The sequence below is a fragment of the Mobula hypostoma genome, chromosome X1 (genome assembly GCF_963921235.1).
Source record: "Mobula hypostoma chromosome X1, sMobHyp1.1, whole genome shotgun sequence".
Taxonomy (NCBI): domain Eukaryota; kingdom Metazoa; phylum Chordata; class Chondrichthyes; order Myliobatiformes; family Myliobatidae; genus Mobula; species Mobula hypostoma.
The window spans coordinates 9,831,016-9,857,029 of NC_086128.1; the positions used below are offsets into that span (position 1 = coordinate 9,831,016).

General features: G+C 41.3%; 1 protein-coding gene across 1 annotated transcript in view; it reads right to left on the bottom strand.

Moving 5' to 3' along the window:
• Nucleotides 1-9,610: 9,610 nt before the first annotated feature.
• The window catches only part of LOC134340466 (glycylpeptide N-tetradecanoyltransferase 1-like), a 99,219-nt gene continuing 82,815 nt past the window's right edge, over nucleotides 9,611-26,014 (bottom strand). The window contains exons 10-12 of the mRNA XM_063037763.1: nucleotides 20,372-20,539; nucleotides 13,448-13,585; nucleotides 9,611-12,489 (exon numbers count right to left, since the gene is read on the bottom strand). Coding sequence (XP_062893833.1) covers nucleotides 12,469-12,489; nucleotides 13,448-13,585; nucleotides 20,372-20,539 — 327 coding nt within the window. The 3' untranslated portion in view covers nucleotides 9,611-12,468. The remainder of the gene's footprint in view (nucleotides 12,490-13,447; nucleotides 13,586-20,371; nucleotides 20,540-26,014) is intronic.

The following is a 26,014-nucleotide window of genomic DNA, read 5'->3' on the forward strand; positions in this document are numbered from 1 at the left end:
TCACAGGGAGAACGTACAAGCTCCTTACAGGCAGTGGCAGGTTTCCAGAGAGCGATGCTGTCTGGAGTTTAGCTCTTGGTAGGGTCACCAATGGTGGTAAAGTTCAATGGGGATGTTCCAGATAAGGAACGAGGCAACTGAGACCCCAGCAATGGAGCTGGTGGAAGATGATGACGTCAGTGAAGGTGGAGGAAGGCTGAAGCAGTGAAGGGTCCCCAGTCAGCTTGCATTCCATGCCACTCAAACCTGACTCCGGATCTGTCAAGGACTGTGTTGTGGCTGCCTGAGTATCAGCCTCCCCATGTTAAACAGAGTTGTGCACAGGTGTTCTCCATTAAGGGAATCACTGCCATCAGCAAGGAGGTACAGGCACTTGAAGACCCACACTCAGTTAGTCCTGACGAAGGGTCTCGGCCCGAAACGTTGACTGTACCTCTTCCTAGAGATGCTGCCTGCCTGCTGCGTTCACCAGCAACTTTTATGTGTGTTGCTTGAATTTCCCTCTGCCATCAGCTTTCTGAATGGTCCATGAGCCTATGAACACTTTACCTATTCCTTTGTTTTGTACTATTTATTTATTCTGTAATTTACAGTAATTTTGCCTTTGCTAAGCAACACATTTTATGATGTATGCCAGTGATAATAAACTTGAATCTGATTCTAATTAAGAATGATTTTGACCATACTATTTTTCATTCACAAACACTTCAGCCAGATGCATACCGAGTCCCCCAGATGATATGGGTTAGATATGGCCCTTGTGGCTACAGGGGTCAGGGGGTATGGAGGGAAGGCTGGGTTCTGAGTTGGATGATCAGCCATGATCATAATAAATGGCGGTGCAGGCTCGAAGGGCCGAATGGCCTACTCCTGCACCTATTTTCTATGTTTCTATGATGTTGGCAAACAAACCCCTTCCTTTTGATTCAGTCCTCCTGGCCAGTGTTTTGCAGAATGTTGATCTCTCAGTTAAATCCACAGAATTAATTGTCTTGTTGTCTCATTGACTGTGTGGAAAGCGTATTGTGCTTCTTGACTTCACATAAATGCACCAGAAGTACTTCATTGGAGTTTGGATACAATGAGATGACCTGAGCTTGTGAAGTATGCAGTTAAAGTATGGTGTTAAATGCAAGTCTTTCTTTTCCTTAAATCCAGTTGTGTACCAATGCAGCATTAGCAGTAAGACAAATCATGGGTGAATTCACTGAATTTAACAACAGGTGATATTTCTCTTGGCTGGGTGCCTCAAAGTGGGGTTAGTCTCAAAATAAGGACAGAACTGAGAAGGAATTCCTTCCCCCTGGGGATGGTGAATCTCAAGAATTCTTTACACAGGGACAGTGAACACTCAGTCACTGAGAAGATTTGAGACAGGGATGCATATGCCCAGATGATAAGGGAGTGAAGGGATGTGAGAGTCGTTCAGGGAAGTGGTGATGAGGAAGAAGATCAGTTGTGACCTCATTGAAAGATAGAGCAGAGAAGGGGGATTCAATGGCTTATCTAGTTCTATCTCAGACTGCTGAATCTAATTTTAAAAAAATTCTGCAGCACATAGAACATGTTACAAGTTTTGCTTAATTGTTCAATTGTAAAGTCTTTGGACTACTTGATGGTCAGCTTTGAAAGTGTGGTTGATTTGAAGAGTCAGTGGATTAGACTGCTTTCTCCCCATGGGGCAATCATGTCTATCAGGGCAACCTGTCTGGGTTTTAACCTTCAGATTTGATCATAGGACCACAGGAATTATCTCATCAGACTTAGGCCATGAGGTAAATAATCAGGATAACCCCTTCACTGCCTTTGATCAGAGGGAGTGGGAAGTTAAAATGTCAAGAAGTTATTGTGTCAATGCAGTGGGGAGCCAAGAAGCTGTGCAAGAGTGAAAACAATGCATTTTTTCATCTGGAATTTATTAAAAGCTTTGAGATCATTCCAGCAAAAAACACTGATGCCAGGGTTAAATGGAGATTGATATTGGTTTATCAGGGCAGCTCCCTCTAACCCTTCCCTTCTGTATCTGGGGAGCTCCCTTTAACCATCTCTTTCATTTCTGGGAAACTCCCTCTAACTCTCTCTCTTGTTTCTAGGAGCTCCCTCCAAACTCTCACCCCTGAATCTAGAAAGCTCCCTCTAATCTGTCCCTCCTGTATGTGGGGAGTTCCCTCCAACCTCTCCATCATGTACTATAAAACATCACATTAAATATCACTGTTTAGTATCAGCTAAATGTTTAATATCACTGACATATGTTATGAAATGTGTTGTTTTGTGGCAGCAGTACAGTGAAAGGCATGAAAAAATTACTATAAGTCACAATAAGTAACTAAATAGTGCACACAGGAGCAGAATTAGGCCATTCAGTCCATCAAGTCTGCTATTCCATTCAATCATGGCTGATTTATTATTCCCTTTCAACCTTTTGCTCCATAACCTTTGATACCCTTCCTAATCAATAACTTCTCAACCTGCACTTTAAATATTCTAATGTATTGGCCTCCAAAGCCACCTGTAGCATTGAATTCCACAGATTCTCCACCCTCTGGCTAAAGAAATTCCTCCTCATCTCTGTATCTAGGGAGCTCCCTTGAACACCTCAGGAAATATGGATAAAAGTGAGCTCATCGATGATTTAACTGCATAAATCCCTGGAACTGTCTCTGTCCTGCTTGCAAGATTATGGAATTTGTTAGTTAAATAAAATACATATTTAAGTCCAGTCATATCAGAAACCCTCAAAGGATGGAACACAGTGATTATTATTGAGATTAACCTGGCAACGACTCAAACTAAGATTAAACTGGATAATGCAGTGGCCTTATTCCCTTCAATAGAGAAGTGGAGAGATACACAACAAATAATTTTACCCATCCCTCCAGATATTGTACCATTAACTGCATCAAGCAAGACAAGCTCCCAAAGGTATTGCTTTCTTCACCATGAATCCTACTTAACTACGGTTCCAATTTAGATTACCAGAGGGCATTTCATAAGGTTCTCCATCAAAGGTTATTATGGAAAATAAAAGCTTCTGGTTAGGTGGGACTGTGTTGGCCTGGATGGAAGAGTGCCTGGTTCAGAGAAATAGAGGATGAGCACAACAAGGTCATATATTGGTTGACAGTGTTTGCTGGGAAGTTAACACTCTGACTGAAAAAAGAAGCTTGTAAATCAAAGCAGTGAAAGTCTAAAATTCCAGATTTCTATTATCCTGATTGCTTAACACATCTCTCAACACCCCCGACCTTTACCACAGCCCTCTCTGAATCCCCAACCCACTTTACACCACATCGTCCCAATTTCCTTTAGCCCTAACATTCCTCCACACACTACAACTGCTCAACCTTTCTCCACAGTCCTAAATACACAGCAGGTCAGGCAGCATCTTGGGTTAGAAAGAAACAAAGTTAGTGTTTCAGACTAAGACTTTTCCTCAGAACTGAGAAAAAAATAGGACAAGAAAGTGTTATCAGCTGAACCTAAGGGGTGAAATCTATATACTTCCTTCCTAAATATATTCAGTGATTTGCCCTTCAGTCTTCTGTAGTAGGAAGTCCCCACACGTTCACCACTCTCTGATCCAAGTCCCATCTCAGTCCGAAATATCAAACCCTACACTGGAGATTGTAATCCTCAGTGGTCCTAGATCTATGGATCCACTTTCAAGAACCTTACAACTCATGTTCTCAATATTATTTATTATTATTCTATATTTGCACGTTTTGTTGTCTATTAGTTGTTTGTGTGTAGTTTTTCATTGCTTTTATTGTATTCATTTGTACATACTGTGAAAGCTTGCAAGAAAATTATCTCGGGATAGTATATGGTAACATATACATATTTTAATAAATATATCCTTTGACATTTAAATTTACTCTGAAATCTCTCCTCTTCACCAGCTAAAACCTCCCTCTGCTAAAAAAGGTGTAATGAAATCCCCTCTCATTCTTTTACACTCCATTGAATACAGGCCAACTCAATTGCTCATCGTACTACTTCTGCTCTTCCCAGGAATTAGTCTGGTAAATCCTCATTGCACTCCGTCGATGCCAAGTATATCTGTTCTTAAGTAGGAGAGAAAAGGTGCACACTTTACTCCAGGCACAGCCTCACCAAATCCCTGTATAATTGTAGCAAGACATCCTTGCTTATTTACTCAAAATGTCTTGTGATGAAAGCCAACATACAACCTGCCTTCTAAGTTGCTTGCCTGCCTGCATTTTTGCTTTGGGATATGTTATTTGTGTTGTCTTTTTTCATCTCACCAGTGAAAGTGAGAAAGTTTTAAGGAAATTGAGTGGGGCAAGTTTTCTTTTTACATAGAGTGGTAGGTGCCAGAAGTAGTGGTGGAAGCATATACTATTAGTAGCATTTAAGAGGCTGTCAGATAGCCACATGAATACACAGGTAATGGAGGGATATGGACCATGTATAGGCAGAAGAGATTTAGTTTAATTTAGCATCATGTTTGGAGTAGACATTGTGTGCTGAACGGTCTGTTTCTTTTCTCTATAGATATAGTCAAAGTCTACGTTTCATTGAACTGCAATTTATTTGTACCCCCATCATGAATTTTCCTGTCTCTCACTGTGACTTTGTATTCATGAATCCTTTTCATTTTGCATACTTGTAGAAGCTTCCTATTTTATATTCCTTGCAGCTTTATGCTCACCCCTTATTTTTGGTTTCACCAGAATTTTGTTCTTTGTTGCTGTGTATGTTGGAAGGTCAATTTGTCATCTGCAGGAAAGTCACAACAGCCAGCACAGCTTTTTCTACAGCTTACAGTTGCCCACAATTTCTCACTCGGAACCTGGCAGACATCAGAGTCAAGAGTGCAGTGCACTCAGCACAGGATACAAAACCCAGTGGAGCAGATGTATCTTAATTCATCAAACTGAAGGACAATACTGAGGCATGCAGAGAGAAATCTTATCACTTCAAGTGGATGGATTTAGGTTGGGTAGAATGTTAAAATATAAAAATAGTCTCAAACTGGTCTACTAAAGTCCTGACGAAGGGTCTCGGCCTGAAACGTCGACTGCGCCTCTTCCTATAGATGCTGCTTGGCCTGCTGCGTTCACCAGCAACTTTGATATATGTTGCTACTAAATTCCTGTCTATTTGATTTTTGATGCTTTAGAATGTCTACTCTGGAAGAATGAGATACCATACTTATAATGTTTACGAAAGCTCATTTTGACCTCCCAAGAGATTGTTGGGTGGTGTAGTCATGTGACATTGAATGATGTTCTTTATCCACACCTTCCTGTTACACTAATCCCCATTTTGACGAAGGCTTATTGTACCTTGGAAAATTAATTCATGAATGGGCAAATATGGCATTTCTGGCTTTTTAGTAGATGTTAGGCATTGGACATCTTTTGAGGGGGTAAACAATAGGGGCAGCAGCCATTTAATACAAAACAGGAACCAAACTTCCAACAACAAAAACAAGTCTTGTTTATAGTGTAATATCTATGGATACTTTAAAGCCACAGAAACTAGCCACTGGGTGTGGGATATTCTGATTCTGTGCCATTGTACCTACACAGGGAGAGACAATAAAACTTCATTGGATTGTCCAGGATTAGATCAGGGGTGGTTTTAAGTGACAATCTAGTGTATTAGTACATAGTTTAAGACATATCCAAGCCACTTAACAAAAAAATTGTTTTGTCAGTTAATGTCCTTGGTGTTTGTATACCCAGGGAGTCATCCCTCACTGTAATTAAAAAAATATGTGGGTGTCTGGGATTTTGTGCTCTCACCACTTAGATAGAATTGCTTATTGTTTTAATGTTTCTTGCCCAAATGGGCAATTTCATATTCTCCCACAGATTATACTGGCAAGATATTTGCACACCTATGTCCTCTTCACTGTCCTGCGTATGTCTGTCATCTGCAAATTATGCCTTTTGTCTCTTCTACATAATTTGTAACACATCGCAAACAGAACGAGACATTTATTTATATTGTTCTATCAGCTAACCGTCAGTGGTATCTTTTAGTCTTTGCCACAACCTGTGATGGAGAATCTCATCAAATGCTTTCCGGCAATCTAATCTCTGTTCCCGTTTATACCACCCACCACCCCCCAACACACACATCATTTCTTCAAATAACCTCATTAAATTAGTTAACATGAAATCCCTTTCATAAAGCTATGTTGACTTTGATTGGCTCTAATGCCGTTTAAACATCTTTAATAATAACTTCTAAAATTTCCTCTGTAAAATGCAAGTTAACTAGGCAGAAGTTTCCAAGGCATTTATCACGTGGATAGTCAAGAGGCTTTTTCTCAGGGCTGAAACGGCTAACACGAGAGGGCACAGTTTTAAGATGCTTGTAAATAGATACAGAGGGGATGACAGGGGTAAGTTATTTTACGCAGAGTGGTGAGTGCATGGAATGGGCTGCTGGCAACGGTGGTGGAGGCGGATATGATAGGGTCTTTCAAGAGGCTCCTGGATAGGTACATGGAGCTTAGAAAAATAGAGAGCTATGGCTAACCTTAGGTAATTTCTAAAGTAAGGACATGTTAGGCACAGCATTGTGGGCCGAAGGGTCTGTATTGTGCTGTAGGTTTCCTGTTTTGTCTTTCCCTCTTTTTTTTGTACTAACATTTACCAATTTTCTAACCAGTAGAACTTCCCACAAATGTAGAGAATCTGGGAAATGGAAAACATTCAATCAAATATTTCACAGGGTGCAAGCCTGTCTGGCACAGATTTTTCTGAGGTGGAATTCATGTGGGCAGTGGAAGTCTGAAGATTATTTTTTACCCACCTCTCAGAAGATGGCTGCAATCTGGAATACACTGCCTCAGTGAGTGAGGCAGGCAGGTAATCCTATAATATCTAAATGAGCACTTGAATGGCTAAGGTAATGGATAATTGATGGTCAGCATGTGCATGGTGGGTCAAAGGGACAGTTTTTGTGCTGTTTAACTCCATGACATGTCACTTCCTTCCAAGATCCTAGAATGAAGTCTATAAAGACCAAGTGACTTTTACCCCATCACCTTACCCATTTGATGAAGGGTTGAGGCCTGAAATGCCAACCGTTTATTCCCCTCCATAGATGATGCCTGACTTGCTGAACTTCTCCAGCATTGTGTGTGGCTCCATTCATGTGCTCAGATCCACTTCCCAGTGACTGTAATTTTCCCAACTTCATCACTCCCTTCCTAGCTCTGAGATGTTTCATTGTCTGTTTACACATTCTGTTGTGTCGTGAGAAAATCATGCAGGGAAAAATGGTTAATTTTAGTGACCATCTGCCAAGCAGGTGTTGGAACATATACTGCAAATATGTATTAATCATCCTTGTTGCTCACATAACTTTAGTATCTACAAGTACTGTTTTATCACTTCAGTTGGCACAGGGAAGTCACTAGGAACAAGGTATAGAAACATAGAAAATAGGTGCAGGAGTAGGCCATTCGACCCTTCGAGCCTGCACCGCCATTTATTATGATCATGGCTGATCATCCAACTCAGAACCCAGCCTTCCCTCCATACCCCCTGACCCCTGTAGCCACAAGGGCCATATCTAACTTCCTTTTAAACATAGCTAATGAACTGGCCTCAACAGTTTGCTGTGGCAGAGAATTCCACAGATTCACCACTCTCTGTGTGAAGAAGTTTTTCCTAACCTCGGTCCTAAAAGGCTTCCCCTCTATCCTCAAACTGTGACCCCTCGTTCTAGACCTCCCCAACATCGGGAACAATCTTCCCGCATCTAGCCTGTCCAATCCCTTTAGGATCTTATACGTTTCAATCAGATCCCCCCTCAATCTTCTAAATTCCAACGAGTACAAGCCCAGTTCATCCAGTCTTTCTTCATATGAAAGACCTGCCATCCCAGGAATCAATCTGGTGAACCTTCTTTGTACTCCCTCTATGGCAAAGATGTCTTTCCTCAGATTAGGGGACCAAAACTGCACACAATACTCCAGGTGTGGTCTCACCAAGGCCTTGTACAACTGCAGTAGTACCTCCCTGCTCCTGTACTCGAATCCTCTCGCTATAAATGCCAGCATACCGTTTGCCTTTTTCACCGCCTGCTGTACCTGCATGCCCACTTTCAATGACTGGTGTATAATGACACCCAGGTCTCGTTGCACCTCCCCTTTTCCTAATCGGCCACCATTCAGATAATAATCTGTTTTCCTATTTTTGCCACCAAAGTGGATAACTTCACATTTATCCACATTAAATTGCATCTGCCATGAGTTTGCTCACTCACCCAACCTATCCAAGTCACCCTGCATCCTCCTCACTGCTAACACTGCCACCCAGCTTTGTGTCATCCGCAAACTTGGAGATGCTGCATTTAATTCCCTCATCCAAGTCATTAATATATATTGGAAACAACTGGGGTCCCAGCACTGAGCCTTGCGGTACCCCACTAGTCACCGCCTGCCATTCTGAAAAGGTCCCATTTATTCCCACTCTTTGCTTCCTGTCTGCTAACCAATTCTCCACCCACACCAATACCTTACCCCCAATACCGTGTGCTTTAAGTTTGCACACTAATCTCCTGTGTGGGACCTTGTCAAAAGCCTTTTGAAAATCCAAATATACCACATCCACTGGTTCTCCCCTATCCACTCTACTAGTTACATCCTCAAAAAATTCTATGAGATTCGTCAGACATGATTTTCCTTTCACAAATCCATGCTGACTTTGTCCGATCATTTCACCGCTTTCCAAATGTGCTGTTATCACATCCTTGATAACTGACTCCAGCAGTTTCCCCACCACTGACGTTAGGCTAACCGGCCTATAATTCCCCGGTTTCTCTCTCCCTCCTTTTTTAAAAAGTGGGGTTACATTAGCCACCCTCCAATCCTCAGGAACTAGTCCAGAATCTAACGAGTTTTGAAAAATTATCACTAATGCATCCACTATTTCTTGGGCCACTTCCTTAAGCACTCTGGGATGCAGACCATCTGACCCTGGGGATTTATCTGCCTTCAATCCCTTCAATTTACCTAACACCACTTCCCTACTAACATGTATTTCGCTCAGTTCCTCCATCTCACTGGACCCTCTGTCCCTTACTATTTCTGGAAGATTATTTATGTCCTCCTTAGTGAAGACAGAACCAAAGTAATTATTCAATTGGTCTGCCATGTCCTTGCTCCCCATAATCAATTCACCTGTTTCTGTTTGCAGGGGACCTACATTTGTCTTTATCAGTCTTTTCCTTTTTACATATCTATAAAAGCGCAGATGGCAGCAGCAGTGTAATGAATAGCTATCTCACTTGTCATATTTGCTATTGTGAGGTATAAGACTCATTCCTTTGGCTTGAAGGTTATTGGGATATCCCAACCATTACATGACTGAGCAGTGAGCTGCTTCAGATAATGCTAAGGCATATTCTTTCTATGGTACCAAACCCTCAATTCTTAGCTTTTGTTACTCTGAATACTCATCAGTAGGTCCAATAATCTTAGCATTTAAATCCATTTACAGGGTTATGCCTGTGTTAGAACCTGAAAGCCACTGTCAATATAATTATTTGCAATAGACTTTGACAAAACATTTCTGTGGCTGTGATTTTATACTGCTGACAGCAAAGGAAGGCTGACCATACATTTAAGGAATTTTTAAAAGACTTGCATTTATGAAGCATCTTCCACATCCTTTCAGAACACCCCAATACTTTACAAACAACAATTAACTTAAGATGTAGGAAGCACAGTAATCAAATTCCCCACAGCAGGTTCCAAAGATTTCCAGGTAACAATGAAAGTTAAATACTAGCCACAACACAGGTGATCCCTTTTCCAGACCCTTTAAAACAATGCAATGGAATAAAGTTTGCTTTTTCACTTCTGCTGAAAAGACCTTCAAACAGTGCAGCGCTAGAGTGTCAGCCTTGAGGCACAAGCCCTTGAGTGGCAATTGAACCACAAACTAGCACTCTCTTTGCTGTAGCATCAATGCAATCTTAACAGAGCTGCAGCATATCTGAAGTGAACATATTAATCAGCCACCCCGTGTAAAATCCTTCTCCTTATCTATCAACATGAGCCAAACATTTCTGTGACTATTGGTCCAGCATGAAGGTCATGACACCATGAGCTAAGTGCTAGATGGGGGTTACAGTTCTGGTTGTTTCCAACATAGATCTGCACAAGAACACTGCATTAATGGAGCCCTAGACATATTTTGGAATAATTTCAATTTACCCAAATCTAGCTTTGGCATTATGACAGTGAGCACCATGTGTGCTTTCTTCTCCTTCTCAAATAAAAAAAAAGTGATATTATCTTGGAATAAAGAAGGGAAGAACACCAAGAAATAAATTTAAATAGTACAGGACATTAAAAGCTTAGCCATCAGGGTTAAAAATGTATTCAACAACATTTGCTGCTGTATGGTTGGACCCTTTGGCAGCCTGCAACCCAAATTATATTTGAAAGCAATTTACTCATCCAGATTTAAAAGGCATGTGAACAATACATAACATGAAAGACACAAATGACATGGGAAAGCAATGGGAACTTCAAGGACTGCAGTTTTATCAGGAAGACATCAAACAGAATGAACTAAGGGGCTTAGTAAACTGGAAAGAAAGATCACAATAAGTCAATGACTGAAAAAGGAATCAACTGCTAATTTTGCTTTCATCAATTATTCATAAGATGGGTACCACTGGCATAGGCAACATGTATTGTGAATTTCTAATGTGGGGTGGAACCAAACAGGACTGGTGAAGGGCAGTCTAGAATCTGCCACATTGTAATAGATTCCCATAAATAATTGCATCCAATTATGAGACTTGAGCAGTACACAACAACTGAACAATAACAATGGAAGGTTTCTCTTGCAACATAGCTCAGTGAATTAATTGGGCTTATACAACAATCTGATACTAGATTTCCAGATTTTAAAATGGAATTCAATTTTCTAGTTTAGTAGCAACTTGAAATTTCGTAGCAATTTTTGGATATTTTCTTGGTCTCCTCTACACACTGGTACCATGGATACTCACAACTGCATGCAGTATATGCCAGTTACCTGCAACTTATCAGGCTACTTGAAAAGGTCCCATGTTCAGATAATTTGTGACTCAACCATGCTGATAATTCAGTTCAGAAGGCTGAAAAAGATGCTGGGGTTTTGTAGACAGTGTTAAATCCTTTATAATTAGGGATGTTCAGTGAGTTGCATAAAACTGATCTCCTTTTGGAAGAGGACAAATGTTGACTACGTCTTACGTTAAATACAGCCGCCAAACCTTGTAGAACATCGTAGCCATTGAAAATAAGTTACAGCAAAGAACACAGAACATGATTTACAATCAAATTAAAATAGAAAATTATCCAAAAATGGAGCTACTTCAAGTAGTTGAAAGGGCCAAGATAATTTAGATCTTTGGAATACATTAAAAGAATGCACTTTAGAAACAAATGGTACCATAAGATGCCTGTACTTCTCATTCATTGGCCAAGTTCTAATGATCAAACTGTCAATTGTGAACCAGATTCATATTTCAAAAACAAGTTCTCTACAACACAGAGATAGGACAGATAGCCTTTTCAATTTTACAGGGTACTTTACACAGCTTATCAATTTAGATCTTTCACTTCAAAACTTCAAAGTCAGGAAAGAAGAATATATACTAAGTTAAGAATGTGCAGAAAGAGAAAGACAGCAGAATGAGGAGGGAAAAATACAGTATTACACCTTGGAAAGAATACCCCATTCTTAACTGCATTGCTGTCTTCTAGATGTTGGAAACACTTTATTTCCTAAGCTAAACAATAGTTTTCACTGTTGTGTGTTTGCATTTAAGTCCAAAGCCTAATACAAGGTTCAACCCCCTTTCAACACTGCAAATTACTCTTCCCATGTTTAACTTGGTAGCCTCTCTCAAACATATAATAAAGGTGTGTGAAGGCAATACGTTTTGGTAATATGCAGTTTCAGAGAACCCCAAAGCTCTTAAAATCTGGAAAACCCCCATTTGTATCCCAGCAGAACCTTTGCACTGGAACTGCTGCTCAAGGCTGTTCAAAGCATGCTCCATAAATGAGATCATCCAAAGGCTCCGTGAAAAGACAATCATCCACTGATAATTACCCGGCTAACAATATTAAGAAGTTAGACCTGCTTTTGTCAATGTGGCATTTTTGGGTGAGGGAAATCTTGGTCAAAGCTCAGAGATATAAAACACTGCTTCAATCTTTGGACACGCTTGACATTGCCTTTTCCAATTTGACTGGTTCTAATCCATTTATTAAAATCATGTTTAATGCATATATGGTTTTGACAGAGTTGGGCAGAGTAATGAGTATGTAGGACACTATAATCTGTAAACTCTTTGAATGCCATGGGCTTCATTCCTTCCCATTTCTCATGAGCTTCCAGGTTCAGCAGTGTCAGGCCAGAATGCATTTCTGATATGGCTGATTGGTGGCTCATCCCAGCTCCATTCTTAGCAACTTTACTGCAGCACGAGCCCAACCTGTTGAAAAATAAATTGAACATCAATAAAAGATTGCATGCTGCCCACAAAAATATAACACCTTGGTGGGTGGGGCAGTGACAGGCACGGTCATTAGCCTGGTTGGAGGAGGTGGCAGGGAAGGGCCAAATGAGGTTTGTTGGACCAAGTTTGAGGGAAACATCATTAGACCCAGGGAATTCACGCAGATATTAGGGTGAGTTTCACAAGAGAATATGATGAGCAAAAGTCAAAGGATGAGAGTTAACCTTCACATTATTACCTCAAATAATGGACCACTATCAATCTGTAGCATTTCCTAATCACTTTCTGCAGTTCTGGTTGAAATTCCAATTTGCTTTTTACAGTTTCTCCAGGGTATGCTAACTTTCTCAGAGGGAGATGGGAAGAAACATGTGTACATAGTGCTCTTGTTAACATTCACCCTTTACAAGCAGTCATAGAAATCCTTCTCTCAGTGAAGGTACTTCCTTGCTCTTGACCTGCTGGATCATCCTTTCCATAATCATCCTGTCTTTCCTCAGCAGGCAACTTAAAGCTTCATTGGTCTAATATTAAGCTACTCCAAACCAGTAGGAAAAGGTCAACTTGGTTAAACAATTAACATAATTTGCACTTTCATCACTTGGGTCTACTTTACACATGCAAAGTAACTGTAAGTTGTGTGTTTAAACTTTCTTCTTTATCCTCAAGGATATAAAGTACTACACTTCCTCCTTTTTGGGGATGGAGCTCAGTAAAAGGTTGAGTCTATCAGCGAAGGACGTGATCAATTCTGCCTTCTTTAAACACATCAATAGAATATTGTTACATTCTTCCTGGTTTTGCTAAATATCAGCAACTCAGATCACGCTGCTAGGCTAAAACCAGAGATTTAATAAACCTGCTGTAAAAAGTTTGGCTTAATCTGTCAATAAGCATATGATAGTTACAGGAAACACTCGTTGCTCTTGAATACCTTTTCAGGAGCCATGCTGGGGCACTTCCAATTGTACAGATAATACTGCAAGTTGCCGTCTCCAATTCCAAATTTCAGCTTTTCTAGAAAGGTCTTATTTTCCATTAGATCCAGTGCATTGAAAACATCAAAACCTTTCTGTTGAATGAGAGATAAAAAGGCAGAATAAATAGAAACCTCAAACACAGAAAAGTTGGCCTGCAATTTTACAGTGACATACACTTCAATCTTTACAGATGATATTTGCATCTAGTTAACAGTTGGATTTTTAAACATTTCTACATTAAAGATGTTGGTGCTAATAAAGATGTGCAACATGATACCTAAAACTTTGACAAACTCCTACAGATGTGTGGTGGAGGGTAATGTTTATTGACTGCATCACAGCCTGGTATAGAAACACCAATGCCCTTGAACGGAAAATCCTACATAGAGTAGTGGATACGGCCCAGTCTATCTGGGGTAAAGCCCTCCCCACCATTGAGCTACATGAAACACCATCACAGGAAAGCAGCATCCATCATCAGGGATCCCCACCACCCCGGAAATGCTCTCTTTTCACTGCTGCCATCAGGAAGGTGGTATGGGAGCTTCAGGACTCACACCACCAGGTTCAGGAACAGTTATTACTCCTCAACCATCAGGCTCTTACCAGAGGGGATAACTTCACTTGCTCTATCACTGGAATGTTTCCACAATCGATGGACTCACTTTCAAGGACTCTTCATCTCATGTTTTCAATATTTATTGCTTATTTATTTCAATATTAATTTCTTTTTGTACTTGCAGTTTGACGTCTTTTGCACACTGGTTGAATGCCCAAGTTGGTGCAGTCTTACTTGATTCTGTTATGCTTATTATTCTATGGATTTATTGAGTATGCTCACAAGAAAATGAATCTCAGGGTTCTATATAGTGATATGTACTTTGATAATAAATTTACTTGGAACCTTTGAAATTTGGTGCTGAGCTAGAACACTTCAGATACCTCAGAATCAAAAAGGAAGAGGTCAGAATGAAACTCTTTGATACTCTCTCATCAAATACCAAGTTCAACGCTGACTGGCAACTCCTGTGACACCACTGGTGCCAAACTATATCAGTCTCTGCCATTCCATTGATTTCATCAGCTGTGTGGAGAGGGGGCGCCTGCTGCAAAGGCAATAGCTTGATCTCCATATCTCAGGTGAATTGATTATGGGGAGCAAGGACATGGCAGACCAATTGAATAATCACTTTGGTTCTGTCTTCACTAAGGAGGACATAAATAATCTTCCAGAAATAGTAGGGGATAGAGGGTCCAGTGAGATGGAGGAACTGAGGGAAATATATGTTAGTAGGGAAGTGGTGTTAGGTAAATTGAAGGGATTAAAGGCAGATAAATCCCCAGGGCCAGATGGTCTGCATCCTAGAGTGCTTAAGGAAGTAGCCCAAGAAATAGTGGATGCATTAGTGATAATTTTTCAAAACTCGTTAGATTCTGGACTAGTTCCTGAGGATTGGAGGGTGGCTAATGTAACTCCACTTTTTAAAAAAGGAGGGAGAGAGAAACCGGGGAATTATAGACCGGTTAGCCTAACGTTGGTGGTGGGGAAACTGCTGGAGTCAGTTATCAAGGATGTGATAACAGCACATTTGGAAAGCGGTGAAATGATCAGACAAAGTCAGCATGGATTTGTGAAAGGAAAATCATGTCTGACGAATCTCATAGAATTTTTTGAGGATGTAACTAGTAGAGTGGACAGGGGAGAACCAGTGGATGTGGTATATTTGGATTTTCAAAAGACTTTTGACAAGGTCCCACACAGGAGATTAGTGTGCAAACTTAAAGCACACAGTATTGGGGGTAAGATATTGGTGTGGGTGGAGAATTGGTTAGCAGACAGGAAGCAAGGAGTGGGAATAAACGGGACCTTTACAGAATGGCAGGCGGTGACTAGTGGGGTACCGCAAGGCTCAGTGCTGGGACCCCAGTTGTTTCCAATATATATTAATGACTTGGATGAGGGAATTAAATGCAGCATCTCCAAGTTTGTGGATGACACGAAGCTGGGTGGCAGTGTTAGCAGTGAGGAGGATGCTAAGAGGATGCAGGGTGACTTGGATAGGTTGGGTGAGTGGGCAAATTCATGGCAAATGCAATTTAATGTGGATAAATGTGAAGTTATCCACTTTGGTGGCAAAAATAGGAAAACAGATTATTATCTGAATGGTGGCCGATTAGGAAAAGGGGAGGTGCAATGAGACCTGGGTGTCATTATACACCAGTCATTGAAAGTGGGCATGCAGGTACAGCAGGCGGTGAAAAAGGCGAATGGTATGCTGGCATTTATAGCGAGAGGATTCGAGTACATAGAAACATAGAAAATAGGTGCAGGAGTAGGCCATTTGGCCCTTTGAGCCTGCACCGCCATTTATTATGATCATGGCTGATCATCCAACTCAGAACCCCGCCCCAGCCTTCCCTCCATACCCCCTGATCCCCGTAGCCACAAGGGCCATATCTAACTCCCTCTTAAATATAGCCAATGAACTGGCCTCAACTGTTTCCTGTGGCAGAGAATTCCACAGATTCACCACTCTCTGTGTGAAGAAGTTTTTCCTAATCTCGGTCCTAAAAGGCTTCCCCTCTATCCTCAAACTGTGACCCCTCGTTCTGGACTTCCCCAACATCGGGAACAATCTTCCTGCATCTAGCCTGTCCAATCCCTTTAGGATCTTATACGTTTCAATCAGATCCCCCCTCAATCTTCTAAATTCCAACGAGTACAAGCCCAATTCATCCAGTCTTTCTTCATATGAAAGTCCCGCCATCCCAGGAATCAATCTGGTGAACCTTCTTTGTACTCCCTCTATGGCAAAGATGTCTTTCCTCAGATTAGGGGACCAAAACTGCACACAACACAGTACAGGAGCAGGGAGGTACTACTGCAGTTGTACAAGGCCTTGGTGAGACCACACCTGGAGTATTGTGTGCAGTTTTGGTCCCCTAATCTGAGGAAAGACATCCTTGCCATTGAGGGAGTACAAAGAAGGTTCACCAGATTGATTCCTGGGATGGCAGGACTTTCATATGAAGAAAGACTGGATGAACTGGGCTTGTACTCGTTGGAATTTAGAAGATTGAGGGAGGATCTGATTGAAACGTATAAGATCCTAAAGGGATTTGACAGGCTAGATGCAGGAGGATTGTTCCCGATGTTGGGGAAGTCCAGAACGAGGGGCCACAGTTTGAGGATAGAAGGGAAGCCTTTTAGGACCGAGATTAGGAAAAACTTCTTCACACAGAGAGTGGTGAATCTGTGGAATTCTCTGCCACAGGAAACAGTTGAGGCCAGTTCATTGGCTATATTTAAGAGGGAGTTAGATATGGCCCTTGTGGCTACGGGGGTCAGGGGGTATGGAGGGAAGGCTGGGGCGGGGTTCTGAGTTGGATGATCAGCCATGATCATAATAAATGGCAGTGCAGGCTCGAAGGGACGAATGGCCTACTCCTGCACCTATTTTCTATGTTTCTATATTGTACTGCCCTGGCTTATGTATTACTTAGATAGCTAGGATGCAATATCCATGGTTGACCTCGACCAACACAGGGCTTCAAATACCAAGGGCAGGGAGAGCATGGATCACATATATAGTTTTGTTTACAACATACTACAAACTCAAAATACAATCATTACAATCCAAATTTTATTCACTTCCTACACAAGCCAATATCAGCCCCTAGTTAGACAATTCATTCCTGATCCACACTCAACGAGAATTGGCCTGTTGCAGATTTGTCCAGTGCAGATATAGAATCACTTAGAATAACCAAACTGAGGAACACAGTAGAGGATCCCATACCACAAAATACAGAGCTACATTCTATGCAAATCACAGAAACACCACAGGTAAAACTAATAGTTTCATTGCATCAGGATATATTGCTGACATTGCAAATAGCCATTATCTTTAGGATGGTTCTCTCCAGATCACAGAAACAGCAGGTACAAACATTTAGAATCTGTTTGCACCACCAAACAGGAAGAACCAATCCCCCTCCCCATATCTGTTCTTGAACCTCAAAAGGTAGGAAATGCATAATTCATTGACATTTTGAAACCAGACCTTTATCTCAGAGGATGAGAGCTGGGGATACCTAGGATTTCTGTTGCAGAGCTCTCAGCTTCACCCCACTCAATGTGGCTTGTGAATCTGCAGTGTGGTTGATGTGATGAGGAACAATTATCCTTTCCAAAGCAAAAAGTAGGGATGGCGGTGGTGAGGGAGTGGAGACAAACCAATACAACAATTGTAGCTAGTGGAATCAAAGTCAAAATGACTGATGGGAGAGAATGGGAAGGACGAAGGCTTCAGTTTATGTAATGTTCTACTGCCTCGCCAAACTCTAGCCATCTGGTATTTACTGGCTATCCTGAGCCTAGCACATCACTAGTAAAGCTCAAGTACCCTTACTGCTCATCAATAATTTCATTAGGTGGCTATAAGACCATAAGATAGAGGAGCAGAAGTAGGCCATTTGGCCCATCGAGTCTGCTGCACCAGTCATGGGCGGATTCAATTCTCCCAGTCATCCCCACTCCCCTGCCTTCTCCCCATACCCTTTGATGCCCTGGCTAATCAAAAACCTATCTATCTCTGCCTCAAATGCACCAAATGACTTGGCCTCCACAGCCACTCATGGCAACAAATTCCACAGATTTACCACCCTCTGACTAAAGTAATTTCTCCGCATCTCAGTTCTAAATGGATGGTCCTTCAATCCTGAAGTCATGCCCTTTTGTCCTGGACTCTCCTACTATGGCAAATAACTTTGCCATATCTAATCTGTTCAGGCCTTTTAACATTTGGAATGTTTCTATGAGATCTCCCCTCATTCTCCTGAACTCCAGGGAACGCAGTCCAAGAGCTGCCAGATGTTCCACATATAGTAATCCTTTCATTCCTGGAATCGTTCTTGTAAATCTCTGAACTCTCTCCAATGTCAGTATATCCTTTCTAAAATAAGGGGCCCAAAACTGCACACAACACTCCAAGTGTGGTCTCACGAGTGCCTTATAGAGCCTCAACATCACATTCCTGCTCTTATATTCTATACCTCTAGAAATGAACGCCAACATTGCATTTGCCTTCTTCATAACCGACTCAACCTGGAGATTAACCCTTAGGGTATCCTGCACAAGGACTCCCAAGCATCTCTGCATTTTGAATTCTCTCCCCATCTAAATAATAGTCTGCCTGTTTATTTCTTCCACCAAAGTGCATGACCATACAGTTTCCAACATTGCATTTCACTTGCCACTTCTTTGCCCATTCCCCTAAACTATCTAAGTCTCTCTGAAGGCCCTGTTTCCTCAACACTACCCACACCTTCACCTATCTTTGTATCATTGGCAAATTTAGCCACAAATCCATTAACCCCATAGTCCAAATCATCGACATACATTGTAAAAGGCAGCGGTCCCAACACCGACCCCTGTGGAACTCCACTGGTAACTGGCAGCCAGCCAGAATAGGATCCCTTTATTCCCACTCTCTGTTTTCTGCCGATCAGCCGATGCTCCACCCATGCTGGTAATTCCCCTGTAATTACTTGGGATCTTATCTTGCTAAGCAGCCTCATGTGTGGCACCTTGTCAAAGGCCTTCTGAAAATCCAAGTACACCACATCTACTGCATCTCCTTTGTCTACCCTGCTTGTAATTTCCTCAAAAATTGCAGTTGGTTATTCAGGCAGGACTTTCCTTTCAGGAAACCATGCTGGATTTGGCCTATCTTGTCATGTGCCTCCAGGTACTCCGTAATCTCATCCCTAACAATCAATTCCAACAACTTCCCAGCCACTGATGTCAGGCTAACAGGTCTATAGTTTCCTTTCTGCTGCCTCCCACCCTTCTTAAATAGCGGAGTAACACTTGCAATTTTCCAGTCATCAGGTACAATGCCAGAATCTATCGATTCTTGAAAGATCATTATTAATACCTCTGTAATCTCTCAAGCTACTTCCTTCAAAACCCGAGGGTGCATTCCATCAGGTCCAGGAGATTTATCCACCCTCAGACCATTAAGCTTTCTGAGCACCTTCTCAGTTGTAATTTTCACTGCACATACTTCACTTCCCTGACACTCCTGAATGTCCGGTGTACTGCAGATGTCTTCCACTGTGAAGACTGATGCAAAATACACATTCAGTTCCTCTGCCATCTCTGCGTCTCTCATTACACTATCTCAGCGTCATTTTCTATCGGTCCTATATCTACCCTCAACTCTCTTTTATCCTTTATATACTTAAAAAGCTTTTGATATTAGTCACCAGCTTCCTTTCATAATTCATCTTTTCCTTCCTAATGACCTTCTTAGTTTCCTTCTGCAAGTTTTTTTTGATAAACTTCCCAATCCACTGGCTTTGGCTTCCTTGTATGCCCTCTCTTTTGCTTTTACTTTGGCTCTGGCTTCACTTGTCAGCCACGGTAGTGTCCTTCCATTTGAAAATTTCTTATCTGGAATAGATCTGTCTTGCACTTCCCTCATTTTTCACAGAAACTCCAGCCATTGCTGCTCTGCTGTCCTTCCTGCTAGTGTCTCTAACATGAACCTGATATTCTGGCACTTGATGCAGAGGCTAAGAATCCAAATTACTGGAATGAAAAGGTGTTTTCCACATCACTGCAAATTCTGATAGGTCTCCATCAGGTAATTTTATTGCACTTTTGATAGTGGCATTGAAGAGGCAAAGAGAAGTACTGTGAAATAAGCCTGCTTCTGGCTCTTCAAATATATTGCTTTTGGAATGACATTCAGAATGGCTTGCAGTTTCTGGTCTGAAGTTCTTTGCTTCATCTCTAGTGTTACAGTAGTATTATATATTGAAGGGCAATTGGTGAGCTGGTGTAGAAGGCGACTGAGGGAATTGACACATACCGACTTTGCAAGGATGAGGCCATCGTTCATGAGGTCAACAAGAGGAGTCTTGGTATGGACATTATAAAAAGAGTAAGCAGCTTTCAGGCTCTTGTGAACAGGATGGTGCATGATGGTGGAAGGAAGAGTGTAAAAACTGATGAAGTCTGTCAATTCTCCTTCAGGGTTCTGGAGGAACAAAATGGGAAACAGCAAGTTATTTGTAACATCAGCAAAAGAACTGCAATTTCCAAGCAGCGTCAGGCATGAGCACTTTCAGGTGTTCACCATTAACTCTGTAGCTGATTGACCATTCACCGGCAGGAAGTTTTAATTACCACATACATTTAAACACATCTTTGCCCAAAACAATTAAGAACTTCCTTTCCCAGAAATGATATTTGGTACTTCATGTCTTTTACAAGAGGTACAGAGGGGCAATGAAAAGCCAGGACATTAGAACTGGGAAAAGTTGGAGATAAGTTTAAAGAGTTAAAAAATTTTAAGCTTCTTCCCCTCTACCATCAGATTTCTGAATGAACCATGAACACTACCTCACTATTTTGTTCTTTTTCTGCATGATTTATCCATTCTTTTAAGTATATTTCTTACTGTAACTCAGTAATTTATGTATTGCACTGTACTGCTACCACAAAACAACAAATTCCACAACATACGTCAGTAATAATAAACCAGATTCTGATTCTGACATACAGAAAGGGTCAGTGGAGTGCAGGGGAGGAGGTTAAGGGGGTAAGTCTTGAATCTACTCCCTGGCCACATTCTGTTCAAATTGAAGAGCAAACTGGGCAGATTTTTCTTTGTAGCTCAGAGGTGGAAGCCGGTGCTTTGAGCAGGCTTTAAATGCTAGAACGTATGACCTCATCCCAGAATGTCTTGACTGCATTAGATCTCACTGATACAGACATTTAAAAACAGATCAAAAGGCATAAATAATTAAAAACAAAAATAAGTTAAATTTAAAAACTTAAAATCAATGCAAATATATAAACACATACAGCACATATTATGTTTCATAGTAATGAAGTCCACAAGACAGAAGCAGCAGATTTAAATTGCCTAAATCATGACAAGCAATTGGTTGCTTTCGGGGCTATATTGTGGTTCTATTTTTGGACCACTGATGGCTTAGACATACAGTACATATTGACCTAAGCTTGCGATACAGAGACCAACTTAAAAATCTAGATGACAGAGCTTTGAGGTACACTAAAAAATAAAGATTAAAGGCTTAATTATAGCTAACAGACAGCTATAACGAGAAAATCTGCAGATGTTGGAGATCAAAGTAATATATACAAAATACTAGAGAAACTCAGCAGTCCAGGTGGCGTCAATGGAAAAGAGTAAACAGTCAACATTTCGGGCCGAGGCTCTTCTACAGGACTTTATTACTCATTGACTGTCAATTAGTCATGGCTCATTTTGTTTTTGGAAATTTGTAGATCCATAGTTGAATAGAATTTCATAAAGAGAAGTCAGACATCAGTGTACCTGACCTCCTGCTCGGCCAGTCATCTCACCATCATATCTAGTGGTGGAATACTGATGTACAGGAGAGGGGAAAGTGGAAACAGTTAAGTGGATGAGTTGTGTGAAGTATTTTATTTTACTATTGAGTCATTTTAGTATTTTACACTGACATTGCCTTTTCAATTTTTAAATAATTGTTTTAAACTATCTGAACCGTTTTTAACTGAATCAGATAAATTTGAGGAGTTCAAGCCATTGACGTTGCTGAGCTCACTCCAGCTCCTGGGTGCAAAGGTTAGAGTTGTGTAACTTGTTCAAGGGAAATGTGGATGAGTCTCCTCTGTGGGAAGTAAATACAGACAGTGGGCCAGATCCAGCACAATCCAGGCTACTGCTCTGCAACTGGTGGAGACACACTGGCCAGTTTGTCAGCATTCACTGCACATTACTGCACACATCTGGCAGCAACGTCTGCATTGCTATCATGCAAAGACAGCACTGTGTAAGCTGCAGTCAGTAGTTTAACCAGTGGGCAGCCAAGAGCCCTCCAAATCTGGGCTCATCAAGTTCCATATCAGAGTGGCAGCGAGGAAAAAAAAGTCTAGATTTATTACGAAATTCTACATTTGGCAAGAGGAGGCACAACTGTGACAGCCTCAGCTGAGGACTCTTTAAATGTAAAGATGAGTAGTTCATTAGGGACTTTTATTTATGCTTATAAAATATACTTTAATATTAACTAATCTTACAAAAAAATTAAGATCCCTAATGGAATATTAGAATGTAAAACATTGTCATTTTAGTTCCTTGCATTTAAATGGCTTTAGATGAATAAATAACACTTCCATTTACCCTAATGTTTTAGAAAGCTGCCTTTAATGGTTAAGCAGGGACATGGATTATCAAACTGCTTGTTTTCTCCTTTTTTGCGTGGGAAACTTGTTTTTTCCTTATGCCACAGGATCCCACTTACACAGCAGGGGCCCTCTTGCTAACTGGATTTCTTTCAAGTAGCTTTCAATAGTTCCTGAGGAACTGGGGCTAATTTCCCTGGAGTGAAGAAGCTTGAGGGGTGACTTAATAGAGGTTTATAAAATCATGAGGAGCCTTAATGAGGTGGATGGTCATAATCTTTATCCCAAGTCTGAGGAGTCTAAAACTAGGGGGCACAGGTTGAAGGTGAGAAGGGACAGATTTAAAAGGAACTGAAGGATGTTTTTTTCCCCCCACACAGAGGGTAGTGGATATATGGAGAAAACTGCCAAAGGAAGTGGTAGAGCCGGGTACAGTTCTATTTAGACAGATTCATGGATAGGAAAGGTTTAGAAGGAGACAGTTCCTCTCTCAGGAAGATGCCTCACTGGCAGGAGCAACTGGGCTAAAAGTTTCCATGCTGTACAACGTGGTGAATGCATCTGGCTTGAAGATGATCACAAATTCTGCTCCAGTAATACACTTGAAATGGACATGCATAGGCTTCCAATTTAAGATGGTGCTGGTGATGCTCAGCGATTACTTGCTGGCGGTACACAAAACAAAGAAAATTACTAACCACTTTTATTAACTCACATTTTTTCTGGTAAACGATCACTGCAATCAATAGCCCATAACTTCCTTTTGGGGGTTGAGATTTAGAACTGCCTGTATGACCTGGCATTATTGCAGTATGAACTGGTGCAGGATTGTGGTGTGTATGGGCTGAATTGAGGTGGCTTGGCCCGGGCATGGGAGCAGAGAATGAGACAACGTTTGGCTGTTGCTGGAGAACTGTGGCAAGGCGAGGCAGAGTCTAGGTGGAGCCCAGGCCTGAGAATTAAGGAAAGACTCGAGGTTTGATCAATATAAGTGATGGGCTGAATTGGAATGGTCGGGTATGTGGTGAATCAAGGCGGTGTGGCCCAGGCTCGAGAGCCAATCGAAGCAAGGAACAACTCAAGGGTTGGACGATTTAAACGCCAGGCCAGACTGAAGGAGGGGCTGGTTCAAATCACTGCTCCATGAGCTTTACCAGTCTCGGCGCTGAACTGAGGCTGAGGCCTGTAACTAATGGACTGCTGAATCGGCTTCTGGCTTTGGGTCCGTGGGCTCACTTTCATGAACTTCAGTTCTGAATGCTATTTGCTTATTTTTGTTGTTTGCACGATTTGGTTTTTTTTCTGCGCATTGGGTGTTTGATGGTCTTTTTTTTAAATGGGTTCTGTTGGGTTTCTTTGTTTTGTGGCTGCCTGTAAGGAAATGAATCTCAAAGTTGTATATAGTACACACAATTTGGTAACAAATGTACTTTGAACTTTGATGGCACTGTAGCCTTATTGAAGTCTTCTGTATACTGAAAGGCCTGCATGGAGTGGACATAGAGAGGATGCTTATAGAGTAGGAGAGTTTAAGTTCTTAGGGTATGGCTTCAAAATTGTTGGGCTTTTCTCCAAAACAGAGATGACAAAGAATTTCTTCAGCCTAAAGGTGGTGAATATGTGGAATTTGTTGCCACAGAGAGCTACGGAGGCCAAGTCACTGGGTGTATCTAAGGCAGAGAATGGTAAGGAAATTAATGTTTACATAAAGAAGGTGGGACAAACTGTTAAAAAAATGGCAGAGTAGACTTGATAGACTAAATGGTCTAATTCTTCTCCAATATCTTATACTTCTATAGCACAGCTAACTCACAGCCCCAGGCATCTTGATTTGACCTGGACTTCTGTTGCTGTCCGTATAGAATTTGTACTTGATGGTCAACATGGCTGAAGGGCTTGTTTCTGTACACTATGGCTCTAATGATGCTATCTAATTCCTGATGCATTTAATAAGAGTGGGGAAGAGACAAAACATGGATTTTAGAAGGAGCATAGCAGACAGAGTCCCAGTGAGTTAAAAAAGTAACAAAGTGTGGTGAGTTTAAATATATTTTTCGAGCTGGGAAGTATAGCATCTTTTCCGGGCAAGTGAAATGGTGGGTGACCCAAGACTGATATATATCTGAATCTAACTTGAGTTAATCTAACTGCACTATTCTAGGATTCAATGCTTAAAAGAGGCACTGAATGCTTTCTGAACAGCTGAAATCACTTCATACATTGAAATGATTGTGATTAATTTCTACAGTGATTAAAAATAGTTATTGAAGATCATAACTTTTCATTTATACCACAGTTCAGGATGATCAAGGTCCTCTGTAGCACCTCTGAAAAATATGCTGATAACACCATACACAAGGATGTTTATACAGATAACCAGAGAAAATGGACATGGCACGCACCATCAGGTCAAAGACTGTAAATTCGTAAATAAACATACTGTTGCTCATTATTGTTATTGTCTTTGATTAGAGAGATTCAAATAAGGCGTGTTATGGTTTGGGGATTGCAAATCATGTGGAAAATCACCGTTCTAGGTGATTGCTATTCAAACTTATGAGGCATCACAACTGATACTGAGAGGTATTTGGTCAATACCCAAATCCTTGAATATGCCAGCCAAAATCAATGGATTATGACCAGTGGCAGGAATCCTGTCTGATTCCTCCTCGCTGACGATCAACACTGGCACACCTCAGGGGTGTGTACATAGCCCACTGTTCTACTCTCTATATACACATGACTGTGTGGCTAGGCATAGCTCAAATACCATCTATAAACTTGCTGATGATACAACCATTGTTGGTAGAATCTCAGGTGGTGATGAGAGGGCGTACAGGAGTGAGATATGCCAACTAGTGGAGTGGTGCCACAGCAACAACCTGGCACTCAACGTCAGTAAGATGAAAGAGCTGATTGTGGACTTCAGGAAGGGTAAGATGAAGGAACACATACCAATCTTCATGGAGGGATCAGAAGTGGAGAGAGTGAGCAGTTTCAAGTTCCTGGGTGTTAAGATCTCTGAGGATCTAACCTGGTCCTAACATACCGATGTAGTTATAAAGAAGGCAAGACAGCAGTTATACTTCATTAGGAGTTTGAAGAGATTTGACATGTCAACTCAAAAACTTCTATAGATGTACCGCAGAGAGCATTCTGACAGGCTGCATCACTGTCTGGTATGGGGGTGGGGGGGGGGGGGTTGCTACTGCACAGGACTGAAAGAAGCTGCAGGGGGTTGTACATCTAGTCAGCTCCATTATTAAGGACCTCCAGCACCCAGGACATGCCCTTTTCTCATTGTCATCATCAGGTA